Below are 23,929 nucleotides of genomic sequence, written 5' to 3'. Positions count from 1 at the left end.
TATCGACACTATTTTAATAGTCCTGAATTAATTTTTTAAAAGGCAAAAGTGAATAAACATGGAGAATTTTTATTAATGGTTTTGTAATAGTTGCAAAGTGAAGAAATTAGAAATGCTATACTATTATGGAATAATAATTATTGAAGAAATATGTGCTAAGTACTCAAATTTAGTTACTATTGTTTTCTATAAAAAGTTTATTTTCTATAAAGATGACTAGAATAAATTACCAAGTTAAAATTTCTAGATTTTTTAAAGTTTCACATGCTAAAAAGGTAATCTTACTATCTCCCTTTATAACATGCTACTTTAAATTATAGGCCTAATCTGAACAGAGAAACTCAAGTCATCTCTTTCTAGTAAACATGCACAATTTTAATTCTGTCCTTTTGCCAATAAATGTCACAAAACATACAGTAGGTTTATATACTTAAATATAAATACAAGATTGGCCTCTCTGTGAAAAATAAAGAGAAGTCACCTACATATTGTATAAGTAAATTTTAAGGAAGGGAAAGTAGAAGGAAAAAGAACACTTTTGTTTCTTCCCCCCCCCCCACTGATGTGGACAGACTTGAACTAATGAGAAGAAATTGATGGTGTGTGTGTGTGTGTATGTCAACCTTGAATATATATTATTATTTACTAGAACTTTAGAAATCCCTGTAATTTATATCATAGTCTCTGGCTAAAAAAAGAAACATTATCCTCTCTGACTGATTGTCTTGGAGTAGTTAATGAATTTTTGCAAGTAGCTTTTTGCAAGCAAGGAGAAAAAAAAATTGGAACCAATTTCTATACACTTCATTAAAGCTGGACTATTTTTGAGGAAATACAATGAACAGGCGTCCTCAAACTACATGCCGCCCACCAAGGACATTTATCCTGCCCGCCGGGTGTTTTTGCTGCTGCTGCCTGTCCTGCTTAGCAGCCGACTCTTCCCCCGGCCCACAGTGCGCACTCTCCAAAGGTCTGAGGGACAGTGAACTGGTCCCCTGTTTAAAAAGTTTGAGGACCCCTGAAGAAATAAAGATCTCTTTTTCCCTCTTGTCTGCAAGAAGCAGTCTACAGTCAGTACCCTGCATTCATGAAAGTCAGCAAAGAATCCAAATTTTAATTTTTTGGTAGGTCAGTCACTGACAATTTCACATTTTTCAGGTATTCCAAAATGTCAATCCCTTTGCAATGAAAGGCCACTTTATATAAACAAAGAATCATTATGGAAAGAGACTGTAATTGTGCCAGGTGTGGTGGTACATGTGTGTAATCCTAACACTCTGGGAAGCCAAGGTGGGAAGATCACTTGAAGTCAGGAGTTTAAGACCAACCTGAGCAAAAGCTAGACCCCATCTCTACTAAAAATAGGAAAAATTAGCTGGGCATGGTGGTGTGCACCTGTAGTCCCAGCTACTCCAGAGGCTGAGGCAGGAGGATCGTTTGAGACCAGGAGTTCGAGCTTGCGGTGAGCTATGATCACGCCACTGTATTCTAGCTGGGGTGACAAGTTAGACTCTGTCTCAAAACAAAAACAAAAAAATGGAATTGAAAAAAATGTGCCCCAGCATTAGAAATCCTTCTATATTTTTAAAAACATAGTCCTTGTGATTCAAAAGAGAAACTGTATTTCTCTTAAACGTGAAAAATGAGATTTCTTTCAGTCAAAATAGCCAAGACTTACTGTCCTTATTTTCCTTTACAGTCATAGTTCAAGAGCAAGACCAACATAAAATTTTTAACTACACCACTTTTATTAACCAAAGTCTTGGAGAAATTTTTAAAAATTAATCATAGCATTTTATAGATTAAATATTGTTCAGGGCTCCAACAGTGGGGATAGAGAGGAAAAGATTAATTTCTACTTCTCTACCCAAGTCTGTTCTTTTCTTACAGATATTTAAAAAATGGAGATTAAGTGTACAAACCAATACAAATGGATCCCACTGCTCTGATGACACTGAGAAGTGTGCCTTCAGCTACCTTACTTATTCTTAGTAAGCGAACCAATGGTGCAATTCCATTCCCTTCACATATTTGATTTTGATGCATCCTGCTGTCCTTACTTAGAGCTATGACAGCTTCACCTCCTGGTAAAGAAAAGCAAAAAACATTTATGATATTCCAGCACCCTGTTCTGTATTGTTCAGATTTAGGTATAGAAAATAACTTACCAACATACTGCATTTTAGCTGATGGTGACAAAAGCATATTTATTATAAAGTTGTATCCAATCTGTTCTGCCATGTACTTTTGTTGTTTCAGTGTTTGCCCTGCCAAGGCCCAAAGTGCTACAGCTCCTTGTTCCTTAACATCTATTTGAAATGCCTATTTAAAAAAATATTTCATTTGTTCAGTGAGCATGTATCAAACACTTTAGGAATGTATACTTTATAAAATCTTTATTCCAGAATTTATTTTATATTCATTTAAAATTCAAAATGGAATGTCATCTAAGAAAAATGACCAGTAATCATAAAATTCCTACCTTTAGGAGTTTTAAAAGATACTTGGTTAATGATTTTTCCAGAAATGCTTTCTGTATAAGAGGGTTGCCACTTGCCAGTGATTCTACAGCCATTGCACCTTTCATTTGGACATTAAGTTGATTCCCTTTAAAAAGAGCCACCAGAGGAGGAATCCCTCCTTCCATAGCTATAGCATTCTGAATTTCCTTATTGGCACGCCCAACCTCAGCAATTGTAGCAGAAGATACAGCTTTCAACACATCTTCAAATGAATTCAAGAACAAGTTAAATAAATCTTTAAAAAAGTAACAATATCAAAGTGCAGCATATCATTAGTTTCTCCTATTATAAAATTAAATTTAGAGAAAGTTTATAGAAAATTTAGAAAATGAAAAATAGAAAAAAGAAATAAAACTGTCCAGATTCACCTAAACCCCATCAAATTTTTGGTTTAATCTCTTCTATTTCTTATGAAGACAGATAGATTTAGGTACTTATAGACATGGTTAATATTGTTTTACTTTAAACAGTATCATTTTATTTACCATTAAAACATTTTCTCATTCTTTATGAACATCATTGTCTTCTAAATATTCCATTAGTGGGTGGGTATATCACATTTCTTTAGCTATTCACATTTTCAAAATAGATGTTGTTTCCAACTTTACACTGTATTTTTAAACAATTCCAGGAGAAATCTTTTTGGCATATGAGGTATTTCTTTCTTATTTTTTCCCCCTTAGCATAGAATTCCAGGAATTACTAGAACTACTCAGTATATCTTAGGAAATTGCATTTCAAAAATGATGATAGCATCTTACTTTTCTATAATCAGAGTTTTAAAGAGTATCAATGTTACTATGGTTTTTTGGGTTTTTTTTGAGTATAGGTATTATCATTAAAAATAATACATAGGCCAGGCATGGTAACTCATGCCTGTAATCTTAGGACTTTGTGAGACCAAGGCTGGCTTACTAAGGCCAGGAGTTCAAGACCAGCCTGGGCAACATAGACCCCATCTCTACAAAAAATGGGGGAAAAAAATTAGCTGGGTATGGTAGTGTGCTATGCAAGAAGCTGAGACAGGAGGATTGCTTGAGCCCAGGAATTCTAGGTTACAGTGATCTATGATCGTTCCACTGCACTCCAGCCTGGGCTAAAAAAAATAAAATAAACTTTGCTAATTTGATAAGCAAAAAATGGTGTCTCATTTAATTTTGTATTTTTGACTGCTGTTGAGTCTAAACATTGTCCTATATGCTTATTAACCAGTTGTACTTGGATTTTTTTTAACTTATAGAAAAGCTGTATGAATAAGTCACAGAACTCCTGGATACTTTTATGTGGATTTGTAAATTTTTAATATATTACAATATTGATTTTTATCTATCTATAGTTTAATTTTGTAAATTTGAGATTATGTTGCATACATATGTCATGACCCTTCATCTTCATAATCTCCATAATACTCCAGTGTGTATTTACTAAGAATAAGCATATCCTCTTAACTATAGGGCAGTTAGTAGAGATGCAAGACTTTTATCTGATCATATTGTGTCAGTTGTCACAATAATGTCCTTTATCACACTTACTTTCTTCCAGGATCCAGAGCAGGATCATGTATTGCATTTAGTTGTCTCTTTGGTCTTCTATAATCTGGAACAATTCCTTAGTGTTGTTTTGTTATTGTTGTTGTTGGAGTGTGTGTGTGTGTTTTGTCTTTTATGACATAGGCATTTTTAATGAATAATGAGTCATTTATTTTAGAGAATGTTTTTTAATGTGGGTTATTTTTATGTTTCCTCATAATTCAGGATATGCGCCTCCATCCAGAATATTTAAAATGTGACATTATGTTCTTTTAGGTATCTCTTATATAGAGTTAAATGATGTCCATCTATCTTTCATTGGTGATCTTAATTTTGATCATCCAGTTTCTCTACTATATGATTGCTATTTTCTCCCTTGCAACTAATAAGGAACAAAACACTTTAAGCCCATGTAGATATTTTGCTACTTATCAAAATTTGCCACCAAGATTTAGCAACCATTTATATTTTTTGCCTAAACCAATCTTTAATATGTTTGCAAAATATTAATTTTCCAGTTTTATTCCTTTCACATTTAACAGTTGGCATTTTACTATAAGAGTCTCCTTATTCTCTATTTATGTGTTTCTTTGTTTATACAGTTATTATCAGGATGAGGTCATAGATTTCTTTCTTATTCAGTGAGTTATAACCCATTAATCTCCTTATATTGATGCTCTAATTGTCTAAGATTTGTCCAGTGGCAGTCCCTTTAAGAAGTGTCCCTGTATTCTTTAGATATGCCTCCATCTTTTTTCTTTCTTTCTTTCTTTTTTTTTTTTTAAGAGACAGGGTCTTGCTGTGTTGCGCAGGGTGGAGTGCAGGGGTGCGATCATAGCTCACAGCAGCCTCAAACTCCTAGGCTCAGGGGATCCTCTTGCCTCAGCCACCCAAGTAGCTGGGATTACAGGTGCATACCACTATGCCAGGCTAACTTTTAAAAAATTTTTTTGTAAAGACAGAGTCTCACTATGCTGCCCAGGTTGTTCTTGAACTCCTGCCCTCAAGCAATCCTCCTGCCTTGGCCTCTCAAAGTGCTGGGATTATAGGCGTGAGCCACTGCACTAGACCTACCATCTTTTTTTGAAAGCATTTTCTTACTTTCTGTCACAATATAGTGATCCTGATTCACTACATACCTTCTGTGCCCCTGCCCTGGAATCAACTGTTTCTCCAAGAGGCTCTGGTTCCTTTTAATGAAGGATTGTATTTAGAAACTGATATTTGGGTGCTAGGTGTGCTCATTACTACTGGAGTATCATTGCTTTATATACATATTCATTTCCAATTCCAGTCTAACCCCAGAGGGGTTGCCATCCCTCATTCTGCACATTTCTTTTCACAGTAAGAAACCCAATAATTTTGACACATTTATTTACTTGTTCAGTCCTACAATACTTGTAACACTGGTTCAGAGTTCTTCTATCCATATCACTATGAAATACAAACCCACTAAAAAGAATTCACGATCTGTTAGGAGTTTGTTTTGTTTTTACCCCTAGAAAGAAGGTATATAGTTAAAGCACTGTATTCATTTTCTTATCCTTTTAAATCGCGTTATGTAATTTATTTGAAATGCAATTGTGTTTCAGTTTTGGTTTTCCCCCAGACTTGTAGATTTAATTTTTATTATGCAGAATATCAATATATTTCCAAAAGCAAAACTGTACAGAAACATATTTTATTGTTTTTTTATTTTTTTTTTTTTTGAGACAGAGTCTCGCTTTGTTGCCTAGGCTAGAGTTAGTGCCGTGGCGTCAGCCTAGCTCACAGCAACCTCAAACTCCTGGGCTCAAGCAATCCTCCTGCCTCAGCCTCCCGAGTAGCTGGGACTACAGACATGGGCCACCACGCTCGGCTAATTTTTTCTATATATATTTTTAGTTGGCCAATTAATTTCTTTCTATTTTTATAGTAGAGACAGAGTCTCACTCTTGCTCAGGCTGGTTTTGAACTCCTGACCTTGAGCAATCCACCAGCCTCGGCCTCCCAGAGTGCTAGGATTACAGGCATGAGCCACCGCGCCCAGCCCAGAAACATATTTTAGAACACACGCAGCTGACCAATATCCTTCAGACAGTCTATAATCTAGCATTTTGTTCTTTCATATACTGTTAAGATTAATTACCTCTCTATTAAGGCCTTATTGTTCATATCAATTTATATATCTACTTTGTATCAATATATAGCAAATATATTAACTTTTTTTTTTTTTTTTTTGAGACAGAGTCTCACTTTGTTGCCCAGGCTAGAGTGAGTGAGTGCCGTGGCGTCAGCCTGGCTCACAGCAATCTCAAACTCTTGGGCTCAAGCAATCCTTCTGCCTCAGCCTCCCAAGTAGCTGGGACTACAGGCATGTGCCACCACGCCCGGCTAATTTTTTCTATATATATTAGTTAGCCAATTAATTTCTTTCTATTTATAGTAGAGACGAGGTCTCGCTCTTGCTCAGGTTGGTTTTGAACTCTTGAGCTCAAGCAATCTGCCCGCCTCGGCCTCCCAGAGAGCTAGGATTACAGGTGTGAGCCACCGCGCCCGGCCATATATTAACTTTTTTATTGTCACTATTTTCATTTGATCAGCTAATCATTTATTTATTCAACAAGTATTTATTGAGTAGCTACTATGTGCAGACAGACACTGTCCTAGCCACTGGGGATATGATAAAGAACCAACAAAACAAGGTCCTTGACCTTGTGGAGCAAAATAAAAGGCCAGAGTAAATGACATAGCAATAAGTCTAATATTACTTGAGAGTAACATAAGAGGAAAAAAAAGAGTGATAGGAAGGTCATTTCCTCTTGAAGTAGAGAAGTTGGGAGGCCTTATAGGCTATGCTACAAATGTAGACCTTACCTCATTTATAAAGAGTCATTAAGTAATTTAAAGGAGACGATATAATCAGCTTTGCATTTTAGATAGGTCACTCTAGTAACACTTGGGATGTTAACCCTAATATATTAATAAAATTAAGAGAGTGTGGGGAAAGCCATGCCTTCTCTTACCCAATGTTCCTGCATCAGTAGAAACTCTCCCTCCCGCCTCTAACTCAGAAATGGTAAGAATAAAAATTTACCTCTTATTCATTCTTCCCCATGAGAGGAAGAGTGAGTTACATAATTTCTTAGTTTGAAGAATGAGTCATTGCAAATGCATGGCTTAGGTTCTTTTGGGTGTTTTTTGCTGTTTCCTCAAAGGAAGATTTCCAGCAATAAAGCTAAAGTTTCGATCTCTATTTGATTCTTGTGTCTATTTCTCAATTGGACCCAAATTCTAAAAGGAGAAAGATGTCTGTCTTTAGCTCTTCAGTAATCCAAACTAGCTCTAAAGCTCAGGGGAGAGGTCAGGGATGTGGATGGAGAACTGGGAAGAACAGATTATTACTCCAGCAAAGTTGTTAGGGATAAATAAGATTGTTACAGAAGAGTATGCTGTGTGAAAGAAGCAACAGGACAAGAATGGAAGCTTGAGGAATTCCAACTTGTAAGAGTTGGGTAGAGAAAGACTAATGGTGAAGGTAGCCTTTATATAAAACTTTTAGGGTCATAATTCCAAAGTTTTCAGATTTGAAAAGGTAATGAGAATATATATATTACAGAATGTCTCAGGTGGCCTAGAGAAAACACATTTCTGCAGTGAAATGTGTGAACAATCATTCTAAGAAAGATAATGAGGTGACCTTTAAGTTTTTCAGATAGCTTGAAGTTAATAAAAAACATTTTGTATGCTTTTGTTACATATTTCAGTTTCTATGGTGTCTATCACATAGGCTTTTGTTAATAACACAGAACAGGACAGTTATGTGCTATATAATATTGGAAGCATTGTGGGAATGAACATATGTATGCATACACACATGTATATATGTATGTAAGAGTGTGAATATAAGCAGCTAAAGATGGGTAAAGCAAAAGCCTGAAACAAACCAAACTTAGCTAAGGTGGTCTTAAGGAATCTCTGGAGATAGAGGTTCAAACTAAGAAGATGTTAGCAAATCTATGGTCTCAATAAACTGTATGTGAACCTACTTTGGAATCATTTAATTTAATATATAAAACCTTAGAGTAGTTGAGAATGGTTAAGAAGATAATTGGAATTAATAATATTCCTTTGTGATGCCCTACAACTTAACAACTCAGGTAACATCCAAGAGGAGTATTGTTAAAGCATTAAAGTTACATAGGGGTCTTAACTAAAGAGTAAAACTTATTTCAAGCCAGGCATAGTGGCTCACACCTGTAATCCCAGCACTTTGGAAGGCTGACGCAGGAAGATTGCTTGAGGCCAGGAGTTTGCGTCCAGCCTAGACAACATAGTGAGACTCTGTCTCTACAAAAAATTTAAAAATTAGTTGGGTATGGTGATGTACACCTGTAGTCCAGCTACTTGGGAGGCTGAGGCAGGAGGATCGCTTGAGCTCAGGAGTTTGAAGCTACAGTGAACTGTGATCACACCACTGCACTACAGTCTGGGCACCAGAGCAAGACACTGTCTTGGAAACAAAAATTTATTTCAAAATTATTTATCTTTCTTGGAGATTAAGGATAATATAGTTTACAATGTAGGAAAAATTACTTTTATTAATATTTAGGTTTCAGATAAGGTAAGAGCCCAAAAGAAATTATTCTAGTAATTTATTTCTATAGCTTTCTTTCATGAACTGATTTATCATTTGTTTATTCAAATTGCTAGTTACAATTTATGCTTTGTTCTAGCATCTAGAGTTAGGAGAACAGAAATAGAAAGGGAAGACCTAGACCTTATCATTATATTTTAATTGAGATCAAACACAAAAAACGATAAAAAATAATTATAAACAAGTAAAAATTATATGGCTAAATATACATAAAAGTTAATCCTCTCTGATAGCACTTTTAAATAATAAGGTATAGCATAGTTAATGATGGAGGAAAATTTGAACACCTTAAGGAATAACAATAAAATAGGAAATAGGAAAAAGGAATAACAAAATAGGGAAAAGGAATAACAATGAAAGGGGAGGGCTTTCAAATGATTTCACTACATGATAGAGTTCTTAGAAGATGACACTTGCTTTACTTTGAAATTTTAAAGTAAGAGAGAGTCCTCTGTAACATTCGCCTTATCCTTCCCCTTGACTTACACTTTAACCAATGTCTCTATCCTGTATTTATTCCTGCTGAACTGCAACAGAAAGATGATAAAGTGAGCAGGGGAAAAAAAAGGGACAGGTTTTTCATAATTTTTTCTTTCCCCAAATTTGGGGAAAATCATAGATTTGAAGCTTACACTGTTTTGTATGCTATCTGGAATGAGGTTATGCTTACAGAACCTAAGAAACCATTTGCAAGAGCTGAAGAAACAGCCTCATAGCTTCTGATGTTCTTGGTACTGAGATGCACTTTATAAACTGATGATTGACTGATTGCTTCCTGATGACTTTGAATTTTTATATCAAATATCTAACAGCAACTCTGAAGTCCTTGTTGTAACTTGCAAAACAGCTACCAATGATCAATATGTGTATTACCGTGTTTCCCCCAAAATAAGACAGGGTCTTATTTTTATTTTTCCTCAAGAAGACACCCTAGGGCTTATTTTCAGGGGATGCATTATTTTTTTTAAGTACGGTACAACAATCTACATTTATTCAAATATAGTTAAGTCATCTTCTTCTGGAACATCATCATAACTCTCCAAAACCCGAATTCCATCCTGAATTTCTTGCGACTCTATTTCCTTTAGAACCATTGGCCCCAATCTCTCATGTGGAGCAATAGAGCTCTCGTGGGGCAGATGAGAAGGGCTGCTCATCTTCTTTACTGCTCCGAGAGGAAATGCACGGGTTGTGCAGATACGCTGCGTAGCCACGCCCATCACTAGGTCTTATTTTCAGGGTAGGGCTTATATTGCGCAAATGCTTAGAAATCCTGCTAGGGCTTATTTTATGGGTAGGTCTTATTTTCGGGGAAACACGGTATTCACACAAGAAGATATCTACTCCCCTGGGCATATAATCTGCATTATTTCATTATCCATGCCAATATTTCTATTGATAAACATATCTAATTAAACATTTTTTTAAAATCTGTTTTTGAGAGTCAATTCTTTTTATAAACCCAGCAGTTTAAATTTAAGTGTTTAAGATATTTGGGTTATATTACATATATCTAGATCTATTTGAAGACAAATTCAGGACATCTATTTATATAGGACAAGTCCAAACCCATGTTTGCTTCACTTAATATATCTGATCATTATAAAATAATACAGAGATAGAGGCTCACCTGAATCAGAACTCAGAAATCTGACAAGATGTTGGATGCCTTTATGGTCTCTCACTGCTCTTTGATTGTTTTCATTTCCTATACATAATACCCGTATACAGTTCATTACATTTATTAGCACATTTTCTATGTCTAACTTCAAGAGCTTTATCAGACCTGGTATTCCATTCTAAGAATAAATCAAAAAAGTAATTACATTTTAATTTATCTAAGATAAATTCAATCTTTATTTAGAAACACACATCTATAATCTTTCTTGCTGTAAATATCTGCTTATTTAGAATAACCTATAATCAAATGTGTCTACTGATAGGACACATTAAGTAACAGTTAATACAACTTTGAGCAAATCTTTTGCTTTAACATTAAAGTAAGCATTCAATGAATATATATATAATATATATATATATTTATTATTATTATTATTTTTTTGGGGGGGAGAGAGTCTCACTCAGTCGCCCCAGCTAGAGGGCAGCGGCATGATCATAGCTCACAACAACAAAGTCCTGGGCTCAAGCAATCCTCCTGCCTCAGCCTTTTGAGTGGCTAGGACTACAGGTGAGTGCCACAATGACTGTCTAGTTTTTCTGTTTTTAGTGGAGACAGGGTGTCACTCTTGCTCAGGCTGGTTTTGAACTCCAGAGATCAAGCAATCCTCCCCCCTTCGCCTCCCAGAGTGCTAGGATTACAGGCAGAAACCACTCCATTGGTACAATAAATATATTTTAAAATAGTCTCCTGTACACCAAAATAATGGCCCTACATGATATGGCCCACCATTACACAGCTGAGTGTCTCCTGCTTCTCTCATGCTATTCCTTGAATCTGCCAGGCATACTCCCACTTCATTTACTGTGCATTTATTTCTTCTGCCTAGAATGCCCTTCCCAACAGACATATGAAAAACACTCCCTCATCTACTTCAGGACTGTACTCAAATGCCTACTTCTTAGTAAAGTATTTTTCACCAGGCTCCCTCTCGCCCCTTTCCCTGCTTTATTTTTTTCCAAACACCAATTCTCATCTTTGGCTTATTTGTTTTGTTTATTGTCTTCTTGTCCCCAACTTGAATAAAAGCTCCATAGAAGCTGGAATTGTGTCTGTTTTGTCCAGTGCTATAACCCCAGCATATAGAATAGTATCTGCCATATAATAAACTCTCAACAAATATTTTTTGTATGAATGGACTGAAGTGATGCTACAGAAAAAAACATTTAAAGATGTGGATTCAAGAAAGCATTCCCAAACCAAAATAATATGTTGAAAAGGTACACCAAGTCCCAGGAAAAATGGGTAACTAACATTGATGTGTAAGTCCTTGACATCAAAGATAAAGAAAAAAAATAGATAGAAAATACTGATCATACAGTATAAGAGTTAAAGAACAATAAAAAACAAAAGCAATACTATGATAGAACTAAAATTAAACATGCATGTCAATATCTATAAATTAGGCCAGGTGCGGTTGCTCACGCCTGTAATCCTAGCACTGTGGGAGGCCAAGGCGGGCGGATCATTTGAGCTCAGGAGTTTGAGACCAGCCTGAACAAGAGTGAGACCCCATCTCTACTAAAAAAAAACAGGAAGAAATTAGCTGAACAACTAAAAGTATATATGTAAAAAAAATTAGCTGGGCATGGTGGCACATGCCTGTAGTCCCAGCAACCCAGGAGGCTGAGGCAGTAGGATCATATGAGCCCAGGAGTTTGAGGTTGCTGTGATCTAGACTGACACCACTGTACTCTAGGGCAACAGAGTGAGATTCTGTATCAAAAAAAAAAAAAAATCTATAAATTAACTAACTCAGTGAAAAAGTTAATGACAAAGTAAAAACTAAATATACTGCATACAAGTAACATATTTATCCTAACTCTGACTAATTATCAGAATCACTGAACATTATTAGGTCTAAATGAATAAGACTGACTAACTGTGGATGTAGCCCTGGGTGTGTGTATATTTCTAATATATTCTCCAAATGATGGATAACAAATACAACTGAAATGACTCAGAAAAGTTAAAAAGGATGAGCAAAGGCAAATTAAATAATAGAACACAAAACAGAGTTTACAAACATATTAATAATTTTGGACAAGGTAGATTCAAGGTAAAAGTATTAAACTTCACCAAAAAAGGTACATTTTACAGTGTTAAAGGATTTAATCCATAATGAAGAAGCATTACCTAAAAAAAACTATTTAAAAAATCTTCATTAGCCAGGTACTGTGGTATGCACCTGTAATCCCAGCTACTTGGGAGACTAAGGTGAGATTATTTGAGCCCAGAAGTTTGATACCAGCCTGGGCAACATAGTAAGATCCCATCATAAGAAAAGAAAAACACAAATAAATAAAACCACCTCATTTATAAATATCTATTAAAAGATCTTAAATAAAACATTAGTATATGTTTATATACTATATGTTATATAATAAGGAAGATTTTTGAGAAAATACAGCATGGCAAAGATTACTTGGTATTCATGAAAAAAATTTTCTTCTAATACTTTCTGGTACACAATTAGAAATTTCTCAGCCAGAATAGAAATAGCCAGAATGGTAGTGTTTCTTGTAGAATTTTCTTGTAAACAGCAAGAAACAATCAAAATATACTAACATATGAAAAATACTCCCTCCTCATCTATTTCAAGACTACACTCAAATGCCAACTTCTTAGTGCAGTATTTTTCATCAGGCTCCCTCTTTCTCCCCTTTCCCTGCTTTATTCTTCTATGAGAGTATTGCCACTGTATGGTAACATGGACCTTTATCTAGTTTCCATATGAGGGAATTACTCAGTCAAAAATGATGTTCTATGAAAAGGACTTACAGATTTGGCAATAACATTCTTTTTTTCACATTGAGCAATATCATATAAAATGACAGCACAGCGAGAGTGTAGTTCAGGTTCATCATAATCCAGTAGATTGATCAGAGCTGGAATGCCTCCTGCCTCTACCAAAGCATACACTACACTTGTGTGGGTTGAAATATTACTCAATAACCCAACTGTTTTGCACTGTAATTTTATTTTGGAAATTTTTAATAGATTGATTAAGGCAGGAATGGTCCCTGTAAGGAAAAGACAAAAACAGCATGAATTATTTGTAACCATTTGTAGTAAATTTATCATGACAATATTTAAATAATGTTTATGGGCACTGCAATATAAATAATTAGCAAATAATTCTTATTTAAATTTTTTTCTTTTTCTCTGCTTGACATGCTACAGATGGCAAATAATTCTATAAAATGTTTATAAAATTATCATTTGAAACTATATAAATAAACTTTCTGATTGGTCTAAAGTATAGGCAGCTCTCATTGTTCATACATTTGGTTTTCACACAGCACACAAGCATACATTTTATATTAGTAACCCTAAGCCATCTTTGAAACACTACATTTTGGCTTAAAATCAGTGATAAATAAATTATTTAAGCTACCACATGGTAGAGTTCAATTTTGGTTATTGCATCAACTTTGGATGGCAGTGCTTGTGCAATTATTTGAGCATTTTATTATGTTTTATCCTCATTGTATATGAGCAAGTAAAAAAAGTGCTGGATCTAGTAAAATGCAACATTAGCCTCATTAATTACAATTGGTTCAAACATGGAAATCATTGGGCATGGTGAAAATAGAAAATTTGGCTTCAGTTGGATGCTTGTTATACTTGTATCAATTCAATGTGAAATAAAAAGAGAGCACATTATAGAACATATACAAAATGCTAGAAAATATAATGGGTATAATTAGGGTATGATTTATTTAACTATCAGAAATGAAACATCCTTCATGACTTGTTTAAGTCTGTACTTCACTTTTTGGACATAGAGCTTTTCGTACATATTTTTAGGAACACATTAGGGGACCATATACAATGAAATACATTTTTATTTATTTCTTGAATATTTATGGAACATCTCATGTGTGCTCAATATCCACATTAGGGGATTGGCTACGATATTGGACATTTTCAGATATAGTGGTCCCCAACCTTTCTGGCACCAGGGACCAGTTTCATGGAAGACAAGTTTTCCACGGATGGTAGATGAGGGGCCCAGGGAGGTGAGGCCCATGGGGGTAGGCAGAGCTCAGGCAATGATGTGTGGACCTGTTTTCCTAACAAGCCATAGACCAGTACCAGGCCGTGGCCTGGGGGTTGTAGACTGCAGTGATAGAAGATTATCATCATTTCAGAAAGTTATATTCAACAGTGCTATTCTCAAAACAACCATATGAGGTAGAATCATTGTATTAATGAGGAAAAAGAGGCTAAGCAATCAGCCTAAGCTCTAAATGCAGAGCTAGTATTAATAACACACCAGGCCTGATACTAAATCTGCTTTGAAATTTTAATTTCAAAAATAAATAGTACAAATACAAATACAAAATAGGACCAATTTCTAAATGAAAGTAAATATAAGAGTACTATGGTAAAGTAATTTAAAATCAGTTTTTAAGTTTGCAAACTTTTATATATTTTTTTTTTTTTTTTGAGACAGAGTCTCGCTTTGTTGCCCAGGCTAGAGTGAGTGCCATGGCGTCAGCCTAGCTCACAGCAACCTCAAACTCCTGGGCTCAAGCAATCCTCCTGCCTCAGCCTCCCGAGTAGCTGGGACTACAGGCATGCGCCACCATGCCTGGCTAATTTTTTCTATATATATTAGTTGGCCAATTAATTTGTTTCTATTTATAGTAGAGACAGGGTCTCGCTCTTGCTCAGGCTGGTTTTGAACTCCTGACCTCGAGCAATCCGCCCGCCTCGGCCTCCCAGAGTGCTAGGATTACAGGCGTGAGCCACCGTGCCCGGCCTAGGTTTGCAAACTTTTAGAGAAATAGAATTTATATAGCTTTTTGATACTGTGCAGCTTCCATGTGAAAAACAAAATGTATAGTTGACAAGTAAAGGAAGTGACCTTAGAAAAAGAAACTTAAAATCAACTAAAAAGTTTCCTCTACAACTAAAAATATATTTTAAATTATTACCTTAAATATAATACAGCTTACATGAAATAGCCTAAGAGAAAGACAGATTTTTACATCACCTGCATCCAAAATGTATTTCCAGTATTGATCATTTGCTAAGCAAATTACTTCCAAGGACATGACTGCCATCATCCTTCGTTTATAGCTTTCACACTGCAACATTTCTGGTAAGTATTCAACAGAAAAACACAAGCTGTAATTTACACAAAAGGCAGTGGGATAATTGATTCTGTTTTTGTATGGGTCAAGTGAAACCAAGGGTTGAGGTTACTACCATCACTACGAACTGCATGCATTAAATTCCATTTTGTACATTGTCCTGTGTGAGGTGCTGAACAGATTATATATGCTCATGATCTTTGAGGTTTATAATATATATAATTAGTGGGGAAAAATTCCTGAAACTCTATCTTTGGTCTGAATGGCTTAGATTGGCTGGTCACAGAGTTTAAATTCACTTGGAAAATAGTATATCTCTCTCTTGCCTAAAATCAGCTGTTAAATAAAAATCGAGTATGGGTTTTTAAGAATGGCAAAGTAAACTACATTACCATCAGTAAAAATTTAATATTCATTAAATTAGATATGAGGCTTTATACCTTTTCTGAATAGGAAGAAGATACTTTTAAAAAATCTTGAATGAACTTGTACTCCAGAAAGAAGATAATACAAATATACATGCTTCTAAACAATGTCTATGGTGCGAGAACAAACACATAGCTATATCTTTTCCTCATCTCTTTAGCCACTCCATTACCAAATCTGTCCTGATTCTACCTTGACTAGATCACTCCATGGAGCTCTCTTAAAATTGACATACAGTACTTAGAATATATTCCCAGTACTTAATAAATTCTAAGATCAGGTATTGAGCCAGTTTGAAACCAAATATTCAGACTTCTTGGATCAGTAGAATAGAGTTGAAAATCTTAACGTGTATCTTATCCCATCCCAAAATGAGTTGTTGGGTACCTTACCAGAATCCAGGTAAAGTAAAAAAAAAAAGAAAAAAGTAAAATGAACAATAAACATACAAATATTATTCACAGCTGAGCACTGTAGCATACTATAATTGTGTCTCATTTCTTTATTTTTTTTCCTGGAGGTAATAAGCTCTTTATTTTACAGTAGTCCCTCCTTGTCCATAGGGGATATATTCCCCCAGTGGATGCTTGGAACTGCAGATAGTACTGAACTCTGTATGTATTAATACTATATTTTTTCCTATATAGATGCTCCTTGACTTATGATGGGATTATATCCTGAGAAACCCATCATAAGTTGAAAATATTATTGATTGAAAATGCATTTAATACACCTAACCTGCCAAACAGCATAGCTTAGCCTAGCCCACCTTAAAAGTACTCAGAACACTTTGTCCTTCAGTTGGGCAAAATCATCTAACACAAAGCCTATTTTAGAGTAGAGTGAACATCTCATGTAATTTACTGAATACTGTACTGACAGTGAAAAACAGAATGGTTAAATGGGGACTCGAAGTATAGTTTCTACTGAATGTGTATCACTTTCAAACCATTGTAAAGTCAAAACTGTAAGTCAAACCAGACCATCTGCCTTCTGAACATCCATACCTATAATAAGGTTTAATTTATAAATTAGAAATAGTAAGAGATTAACAATAATAATAAAATGGAATTATAATAATATACTAATAAAAGTGAATGTGCTCTCTCTCTCTTCCTTTTCCCCTCTCTTTCTTCCTTCCTCCCTCCCTTCTTCAAGGTGTCTTATTGTACTGTATTGTAGGTAACTGAAACCATGAAAAAACCGTGGATAAGGAGGGACTACAGTCTTTCATCTGCTTAGTTTGCATACTTATTGGTAATTCCTCCCTTCTTTTTCCTGTAGGCCGGGTGCACAGTTCCATTCTGGAACTTCCCCTTGCTATCCTCCAGGAACCTCCCCTTACTTTTTCTTGGGTCAAACTCCCAGTTTTCTAGGTCTCTCTCCCTTCTCTTTGTTGGGAAGAAGTTCAGCCTTGGCATCTTTCGGTCTTTCCTGGTTGGACTCTGAGGAGAGTACTCCTGACTGGCACTGTCAGTTCTCAAGCCTTTTGAGGATTTCACAAGGACTCACTCCTTGTGAGTCCAAGGAGTTCTGAGTTTTCCCACCATTGGTTTGGGATGGTTTTCTCTGGTCTGCTAAGTCCTAAGACTTGCCTATCTGTTTCCATCTTCTAATATTTTATTGCTGTTGTCTCTTTTCTTGTTTTCCTTTGAATGCTCATCTGCTGCTGGTAGTATTATTATTATTTAATCTCTGTAATTTTAGTTAGGTCTTGGGAGAGAGTAAAATTAGATGTGTACATTCAATTGGCCTAGTAACCCCTCCCCTTATTTCTAGCTAGACTGAATACAAATTTGAAAAAAAAAAAATCTCAAAAGGATTTTTTACAAAACATTTATCAAAATATAAGAAAACATTTTACCGAATTTATCTCTAAAATTAAGAGACAAGGAATAAATTGGAAGGAACCTTTAAAATTTCCTCTCCCCTTTTTTTTTTTTTAGTTTTTGAATTCAAATTCACTTTTTTTTTTTTTTTTGAGACAGAGTCTCGCTTTCTTGCCCAGGCTAGAGTGAGTGCCGTGGCGTCAGCCTAGCTCACAGCAACCTCACACTCCTGGGCTCAAGAGATCCTCCTGCCTCAGCCTCCCGAGTAGCTGGGACTACAGGCATGCACCACCATGCCCGGCTGATTTTTATATTATATATATTAGTTGGCCAATTAATTTCTTTCTATTTTTATGGTAGAGACGGGGTCTTGCTCAGGCTGGTTTTGAACTCCTGACCTTGAGCAATCCGCCCGCCTCGGCCTCCCAGAGTGCTAGGATTACAGGCGTGAGCCACCGCGCCCGGCCTTCAAATTCACTTTTTTGATGGAGGAGAAGATGGTTGAATTTTTGGAGAAAATTAGAAAATAAAAATAAATATAATTGTGTAAAAGATAGCCTGTTTGAGAAGAAGTTTGATTTTAACTTAGAAATAAAACTACCTTTGCACACATAAAAATACAGCTCTTTATTACTTGTATTTCTATTTCTGGTTTTAACTCATAAAATGTTTATTTCATTATTCTTTAATGTTTAAAATATGATGCATGTATTATTTTACTTGCTCTATTTCAGAGTATCAATAATTAAACCAGATAATAATCAAAACATTACAAAGACAGTATGTGTTCTGTACTTACCTACCAAAGTTTTCCAAACTGGGAGTTCAGGAATATTTAACTCTATTATATGCTTGAGAATCTCTGTGTGAAAGGTTAACACTGATAAATGGATTATATTATTTCCTTTATTATCTGTTTTTCTCCAGTCAGCACCAAGAGAAAACAGGTACTGAATAGTGTCCAGTGCTCCTGAAGTGGCAGCGAGTAACAGCGGAGTACACTGATTCCTAAAAATCAAGGAACATATTATAATAATTGAGCACACTATAATGTCAAATTTACATTTTGTAAAACTGTTCAAATTGCTATTGGAGGAAGTCTTATTTACACCACCACCTTCTTTTATATATTCTCATCTTCTATATTCCACGTAAAAATAGGTTTACTCCCTTGCCTTGCTGTCTTTAGTATTAGTCCCTGCCCTCCTTCCCAGCTTAATTATCATGCCTTATAATTTTTTGGAAGTTGATAATGCACAAAGTTCTTAGAATACACTACCCTATCTTATTCTTACAACAATGATATGAGTAAAGGAAAAAGTAAGGCAAGTATTTTCAACCCATTTTACAAATGATGAAACTGAGGCTCAGGCAGTGATCGAATGCATGTTTTCACATTTCACATCCAATTTTCAAATTCCAGCTTCCTTATTGTTGCAGAAACTAATAGTTTTTGTCAAAAACCTACTATTTTCTTTTTAAATAGTGAAGATCTTTTGATTGGGCATATAACTATCCAGCTCAAGATTATAGTTCCCAGCTTCCCCTATAGACAGGTGTGGCCACACAACCAAGTTTGGCCAATGGGATGTTTGTTAGTGGAAGTTACATGGGCAACTCCCTAAAGAGAAAGAAATGTGCCAATACTTCTTTTCTCTCTTCTCATGGTTAGAATGCAGCAATGATTAAAAAAAAAAAAAAAAAAAAAAGCAAGAGTTACCATTTTGTACCATAATATGGAAGCCACATGTTAAGGAACAACAAGAGGAAGCCAGTATCCCTCAAACTGTCAGACTGTTGTGCTAGCCCTAGACCACTGAATAATAATGGACAAGTTATTTGAAGACTTAGAAAAACTTGAATGAAATTATGCCTAAATTAGGTTGAGAGATTCAAAATAATAACCTGGTCTTTAGATTTCTAGCCAAGAGTGAGTATACCTCTACCCTAAAGGCTGGTCCTCAGCTAAACTGTGAAACAAAAGATTGTCTGTGATCTTTTAAATTTTAAGTTTTTTTTTTTTTCCCTTTTCATGTATTTTGCTTCCAGATACCACCAGATATTTCTCCTGTTATCCAAAGTCTATCCACCTTGGTCTGGAGCCATAGGGCTGCCTCCTGGTTGCGGAGAGTCCAATTTAGAGCAACTTTCTCCTCCCTAACCCTCAGGCTTCTTCCAGGGCACTAAGTAATTAAAGCAATTAACCTGATAAACTAATCTGTGGAGCCATATTGGGACAAGGTTAGGAAAAACTCCCTAGGGATTACTCCTTATTCTTCCAGAAAACAGGAATAGGTTGATAGAAGCTCTCATCTTTATAAATTCTAAAGATAAGAGGTAGGTGAAGGCAGTTACCGGAAAGAAAAGCAGAATAAGCTTTATATACCTTTCAAATCACCCATACCAACCATGCCTTTTGGTGTCAGTGTGTGGGACAAGCCATGAAAAGCAGAAATTTATATTCTTATAAATGCTGAATAACTCACTCAGCTGTTGCCTCAGCTTCTAGCAAACTGGGATCCTTCCTATAGAGAGCAATAACGATGCAGATGTTGTCATAGAAAGCGGCAAAGTGAATTGGCATCCAGCCTCTTTTTTCAGAAAGCGTGTAGTCAGCTTTGTAAGAGAGTAGACAGACGGTTGTTTCTAATGAGCAAGCCTGTGCGGCCAAGTGTAGAGGTGTTGGACCTAGAATAGATGGACAGTTACTTCAGTGGTCAAAGAACTGACATTCTTAAAAAATATGCCTTTTTGGTCCCCAACCACAGAGTTTGGTATTGTATGATATAAAATCCCCAAAATATCACTAAAAAGGATTAATTTAGGCAATCTTATATTTCTTTATTTAACTTGGGATATCTGACCATTAAAAATCCACACTACTTTATAAGCAAAGAAGAAGAAATAATATTGAAAATATTAAATATTTGAACATTTAAGTCAATGTGTAAAATAGTCTTGTGATAAAAGATTTCTTGCTTAAATTATTTTTCACTTTATTAAAATGTTTTGTAGTAAAAGATAGGATCCTTTGAAATTGAAAAAAAATGTTCACAAAAGGCCCCCTTGCCACTAAATCCAGTGGGCATTTTTCAATTTTCATCTTACTTGCTACTCAACAGTATTTTACACCACTTCCTCCTATTTAAAATAGATTCTGCTCTTACCTTTTGTGACATCACACTCCCAATTTTTATGCTACCTTGCTGGCTACTCCTTTGAGACTTTCTCACTGTCCTGATACCCAAATGAGCCTTACAGCTCTATCTTGGGCCTTTTTCTCTTCTCAGTGACTTCACTTACCATCTATAAATTGATGGCCTCCCAGGATTATGTCTCTAGATCTGATTTCTTCTCTGATCTCCAAATCTACACTTCAGACTTACTGTACTCAAAATTGAATTCCTATCTTCCCCTCCAAGCCTAGTCCTCTTTCATTGCTCTCTAAATCAGTAAAAGGTATGATTCAGCCAGCTCTACAAACCTGGAAGACTCCTTGGCACCCTCCTCTCATTTCTATCTCTATACTCAGTCCATTGCCAAGTCTAAATATCTCTGGAATCTCTCTCTACTGCCACCATCACCTTAATCCAAGCCATAATTGCTTCCAATTGATATCCCCGCCTTATCTTGCCCTTACTCAATCCATTTTTTTCAAAATGTAAATCTGATCTTTTCATCTCCTTAAAACTCTTAAGTGGCATCTCAAGGCCATTTGATTATGAAGAACAGTGACAGGATCCACCAGCTCCAACTTAACTTAGATGACCAGTTACAAATATCTTCCTTGCCCACCAGCCTCGAAAAAACATATGTTCCTTATTCTCTTCATGCTGGCTTTCTTCTAGCCCCCCAAATCACATATCTTTGCCTGCCCAGTAAAGTATTGGTTGATGCCTGTCAACCTGGCATAATTACTAATAGTGTCCCTTTCACTTTCAAGTCTCCCCGATTTGGATGATGAATTGTCTGGTCACCCTGTGCTGTTCCTGCTCTCTGATACCTGCTTTCTCCTAAACGGCTCTTCTCTTACCAGGATATAGTTAAGTCTTATTCATTCCTCAGCTTAAATGGTATTTCCTCAGTGAAGCACTGTTTTCATTAAATCTCTCTCAAATCAGAAACTTCCAATGGTCTCCTGCCTGCCCTAGTAGTCCAACCTTTATATTATATTATAGCCTTTGATAATTTATAAAATCTGACCCAAATCTATTTATTTAAAATTATTGCTTAGCCTTCCAGTTTCTCGCTTGGCATGTAAAGAGCTTAGAAGTCACTACTTCATCCTAAGAAGTAAAAAGCTGAACTAACTAAAAAAATCAACAATGTTTCTTAGATTCATCAGAGAAGCGAGGTCACAGGGCAACTGATGTCCTCAAAATTGGAGAGACAGATTGAGAAAACCCTAACTTACTAGATCAGAAACCCACAAGCAGAAACTTCTTCAAGAACCAGTACTAGGGTAGGAAAACCTTAACCATAATTGATAAATTGCTGAAACCTCAGTGTGGATAAATATGAGAGTTAAAAACTCTAGAAGGAACCATCATGGGGCAGGGTGCTGCTTTCATGTGTTTTATTGCCCAGAGTTCTATCAGGTCCTCACAGTGAATATCGGAGAAAAATTCCCTCGTGCTTCCAGCAGGGGGAGGGAAAAAAAGAATCATTTTGAAATATTCCACAGCATTCTTTTCTTAACAAGGCCTGCCCTCAGAAGAAACTATTTTACTACCTAACTTGCTGGGGTTTTAACAGAGGCTAACCTACCTAGAGAAAGGAAATAACCAACTCCATCCCCCTCTAGCCAACCTGCTCCACCTAAGGGACAGGGCCCGGGACTGAGAAACATTGGTGAAGTTCAAGGTTCAGGGGCACAGGCTCTCTTAATCATGAGACTACAGAATGCTTCCTTCCCCAGACCTTACCGCTACATTACTATTACCTATTTACTGCAATTCCTTTTAGCCAGTACATCATATCCAGCTATCAAGAAAATTACAAGGCATATTAAAAAGGAAAAGACTCAGTTTGAAGAGACAGAGCAAGCATCAGAAACAGACATGGCAGAGATGTTGGAATGATCAGACAGGGAATTTAAAACAACTATGATTAATATACTAGGGATTCTAATTGGTAAAGTAGATAGCATGCAAGAACAGATGGGCAATGGAAGCAGGAAGAGGGAAATCCTAAGAAAGAACCAAAAAGCAATGCTAGAGATAAAAAAAAAAAAAAAAGCTCTAAAAGAAATAAAGAATGCTTTTGATGGGCTTATAAGTAGACTGGAAACAGCTAAGGAAAAAATCTCTGAGCTTGAAGATATATTAATATCAATAGAAAGATCCCAAACTTAAGAGCAAAGAGCACAAAGAGTGAAAACAAAAACAAAAGAATAGTAGAAGAGAGAAATGAACAGATGAAATATGTGAAACAAAATGAGAATGCCCCAAATTAATGTCACTGAGGAAAAAAAATAAAATGTTAACCTCCCCAAATGACTGACTGGACCCCCTCTTGGCTAAGGGAATCCCAGAGAAATCTTAAAACTGAGTTCCTGGCCATGATGGGATGAGAGGTCAGATATGCCTCATTATACCTCCTCCTTCACCAACAGCTCTCAGAAACCAATGTTGTGATTGTTCCTCCCTTTTTGTGGTTTTCATGTGACAACTGACTAACATTCCTTCATGATAAGAGAACACCAACCATGAAGTAGTTGACCAGTCTACAGAGGCTATGCAGAGGGGATTTTTGTACCCTCTGCTTCACCTTTTGAAGTTAGAAGGTTGAAAACTCCACCCTTGGACCATGTTAGTGCCTCCATTTTTTGTACATATGACCCATGAAGGGGCATCAAGCTCAACTGAGTATGCACATGTTTCTCCTTTCATAAATATTCATGACTGCTCTTATAGTTTGTTGAATGTGTATATTTGACCACCCTACCCAGCATAAATTCCTGTTCCTACTGCCTTTTCCTTAAAGTACACTCTCTCTGCTTCTGCCTGAGGCTATTGCTTCCCAGCCTGTAAGATGGCCAGCCTGTAGGCTACAACACTTTATGAGAAGAACCAATTAACTAATATCAGAAATGAAAGAGGGAACAACTTTCATAGATTATGTCCATAGATTTTATGGACATAAAAAGGATAAAGGAATATTATGAACTCTATGCACACAAATTTGATAACCTAAGATGACCTGGAC

At 35.9% G+C, this 23,929-nt stretch overlaps 1 protein-coding gene across 1 annotated transcript in view; it reads right to left on the bottom strand.

The window, feature by feature from the left end:
• Positions 1 to 23,929, bottom strand: part of ANKAR (ankyrin and armadillo repeat containing) — a 61,962-nt gene that overhangs the window by 14,640 nt on the left and 23,393 nt on the right. The window contains exons 8-15 of the mRNA XM_076005754.1: positions 20,209 to 20,410; positions 18,522 to 18,730; positions 15,368 to 15,472; positions 13,147 to 13,388; positions 10,318 to 10,486; positions 2,483 to 2,724; positions 2,169 to 2,322; positions 1,923 to 2,084 (exon numbers count right to left, since the gene is read on the bottom strand). Of these exons, the coding sequence (XP_075861869.1) occupies positions 1,923 to 2,084; positions 2,169 to 2,322; positions 2,483 to 2,724; positions 10,318 to 10,486; positions 13,147 to 13,388; positions 15,368 to 15,472; positions 18,522 to 18,730; positions 20,209 to 20,410 (1,485 nt within the window). The remainder of the gene's footprint in view (positions 1 to 1,922; positions 2,085 to 2,168; positions 2,323 to 2,482; positions 2,725 to 10,317; positions 10,487 to 13,146; positions 13,389 to 15,367; positions 15,473 to 18,521; positions 18,731 to 20,208; positions 20,411 to 23,929) is intronic.

Source organism: Microcebus murinus, chromosome 8, assembly GCF_040939455.1.
Source record: "Microcebus murinus isolate Inina chromosome 8, M.murinus_Inina_mat1.0, whole genome shotgun sequence".
Lineage (NCBI taxonomy): Eukaryota > Metazoa > Chordata > Mammalia > Primates > Cheirogaleidae > Microcebus > Microcebus murinus.
The sequence above is the reverse complement of the archived record's forward strand: the minus strand, read 5'-3'. Positions and strand labels throughout refer to the sequence as shown.